Source organism: Alligator sinensis, unplaced genomic scaffold (genome assembly GCF_000455745.1).
Source record: "Alligator sinensis unplaced genomic scaffold, ASM45574v1 scaffold1667_1, whole genome shotgun sequence".
Lineage (NCBI taxonomy): Eukaryota > Metazoa > Chordata > Crocodylia > Alligatoridae > Alligator > Alligator sinensis.
The window spans coordinates 693290-695388 of NW_005842504.1; the positions used below are offsets into that span (position 1 = coordinate 693290).

The 2099-nt window shown below is 52.5% G+C and overlaps 1 protein-coding gene across 1 annotated transcript in view; it reads left to right on the forward strand.

The window, feature by feature from the left end:
- LOC102378153 (cytochrome P450 2G1-like) overlaps positions 1–2099 on the forward strand; it is a 16244-nt gene that overhangs the window by 7513 nt on the left and 6632 nt on the right. Inside the window, exon 6 of the mRNA XM_025213067.1 lies at positions 1696–1856. Within this exon, the coding sequence (XP_025068852.1) occupies positions 1696–1856 (161 nt within the window). The remainder of the gene's footprint in view (positions 1–1695; positions 1857–2099) is intronic.

Below are 2099 nucleotides of genomic sequence, written 5' to 3' on the forward strand. Positions count from 1 at the left end.
AGGTATTGAGAATATTTGAACCCAATGTACAGAAGTATGGAGGAGCCAGGCCTTCAAATAGAGGTTGATGGGAGCTGTGGGGCTCAGGCTCAACAAAGCCAAGCCACCCCAATGCCTGGCCTTCACTCGCTTTCAGAGAGGCCAGAACAAGACCCCACAAAGGGAGAACCCAGCGCCTTCATGGTAACAGAATAAATAAGCAAGAAAATGGTCACTGGATTGACCATAAAACTTTAAGAGGGTTTCAACACCCACATATCTGACTAAATTGGGTCCAGGTTTGGAGACGCTGACATAGGAGCTGGGGCAGGTGTGGAAACCATTGGGGGGGGGGCTGGGAGAGTGGGCAGGAGTCAGGGGGCTCATGGCAGAACCCCCCATGCAGCCTGGGGCAGTGGGGGGCAGCAGGGATCGCTCCCCCCCCACACCAGGCAGCACCCAGTGAGTCTGTTAGTTTTTTTATAAACCCTGGAGCTGGGGTGGGCAGGTCAGCCATGGGGGGGCTGGGGGAGCAGACAGGGGATGGGGCCTGGCAGGGGTCCCCCCATGTTCCCCTCCCCCCTCCGACCCCTACTTACCAGCTCAGGGTCCGCGTCCAGCTCCCTGCTGCAGCCACCAGGAACTGCCCAAATCACCAAAGTTCTCCAAATATTTTCCAAATCAATTCCGAGAGCTTTGAATTGAGTCAGACCTTTTTAATTGGTCCCCTGATTTGATTTGGATTCAGAGATTCGGCCACCCAATTGGGCTGAATCTCCTCTGAATTCAGTCAGCACCCGAAGCTTCGCACAGCCCTAGTTCACAGCACACAAAGAGTCCTTCCTGCCCAGCAGTGCTGAGTTTCAAGTTCTAACTAACAAATGCTGAGGAGATTCGCAAATTAAAATGGGATGCACTCACCCCCACAATTTCTAAGTTTTCCTCCAAGATTTTAACATAGTTTTAAGTTATTTTATTCACACAATTTACCCATCCCCAGTTTGACCAAAGGTCGGTGCTTTCTAAACCGCTCTGCAGGTGGTGCGAACTCAAATGCTTCTTGTCTGGTTCTGGTTAAGGGGCATCGATAATAAAATACCTGAGAGAGCTGCTTTCCAAGGAGCTCCACTCCCAACTCCAGGTCTCAAGGAGGAGTCTAGGTTTGTCCAAGTCCTCAGAGCCCAGCAGCTCCCGTCACTGCCAGGGGAGTTCTCCAAGAGGACACCCTGGAAATACCAGGATCTTCTCAAAATCCAGACCAGCCTGCCAGCACTGCTGGGCCCTGGTCCTTGAGGACCTTCATACCCTGGGGAACTTCTTCCAGCAGCTCACAACTTCTTCCTTTCTGAGCACATACCCAGCACTAATGCCAGCATGGGAAGATACACCCCAGTCGCAGCTCCCTCTCTCAGGTGTGCCAAACAGCACAGCCGTGCATAGGACAGGGCTCCATGCCACCTCACCCCTCATGTTACCCTCCGAAATGTTTGCAGTCAGTGCCAAGGTCCTCATCACAACACCCATGACTGCGAGCTGGATCTGAGCCAGCTAAACCTGAGCCTGCATACATCTGCGGAAGTTTTGAGGTCACACCCTCAACCCAGGCTTTGGGGAAAACTCATAATTAAAACTTTACCCGCCCTGGTGTCAGGGGTCTCCAGAGCTTGATACTCCTAAGATTGGTGCTCATTGACCCTCTGATCTCCCCACCACCAGGTTCTCCCTTTGACCCCACCCTCGCCATCACACACTCGATTGCCAATGTCATCTGCTCCATTGTCTTTGGGAACCGCTTCAACTACAAGGACCAGAACTTCCTGAACTTGATGGGCAGCATCAACAACGCATTCTTGGATCTGAGCAAGATCTCAACTGTGGTAGGTGATGTTTTTGGGGCAGGAGGATTGGGCATGTGCAAAACTCTCCCATCTCTGCCAATGGAATAATGGGACCTAAATCCTGTCCACATTGCAGCCATCCCAACCCCCTATCCTGAGTGTGGACTCAGGGCCTCCAACAGCCTGAGAGCCTCTTTCCAATGGATCTGGATGTTTCATAGTAGGTCGGGTCGGAAGGGACCTGAGCAGATCACCAAGTCCGACCCCCTGCCATGGCAGGAT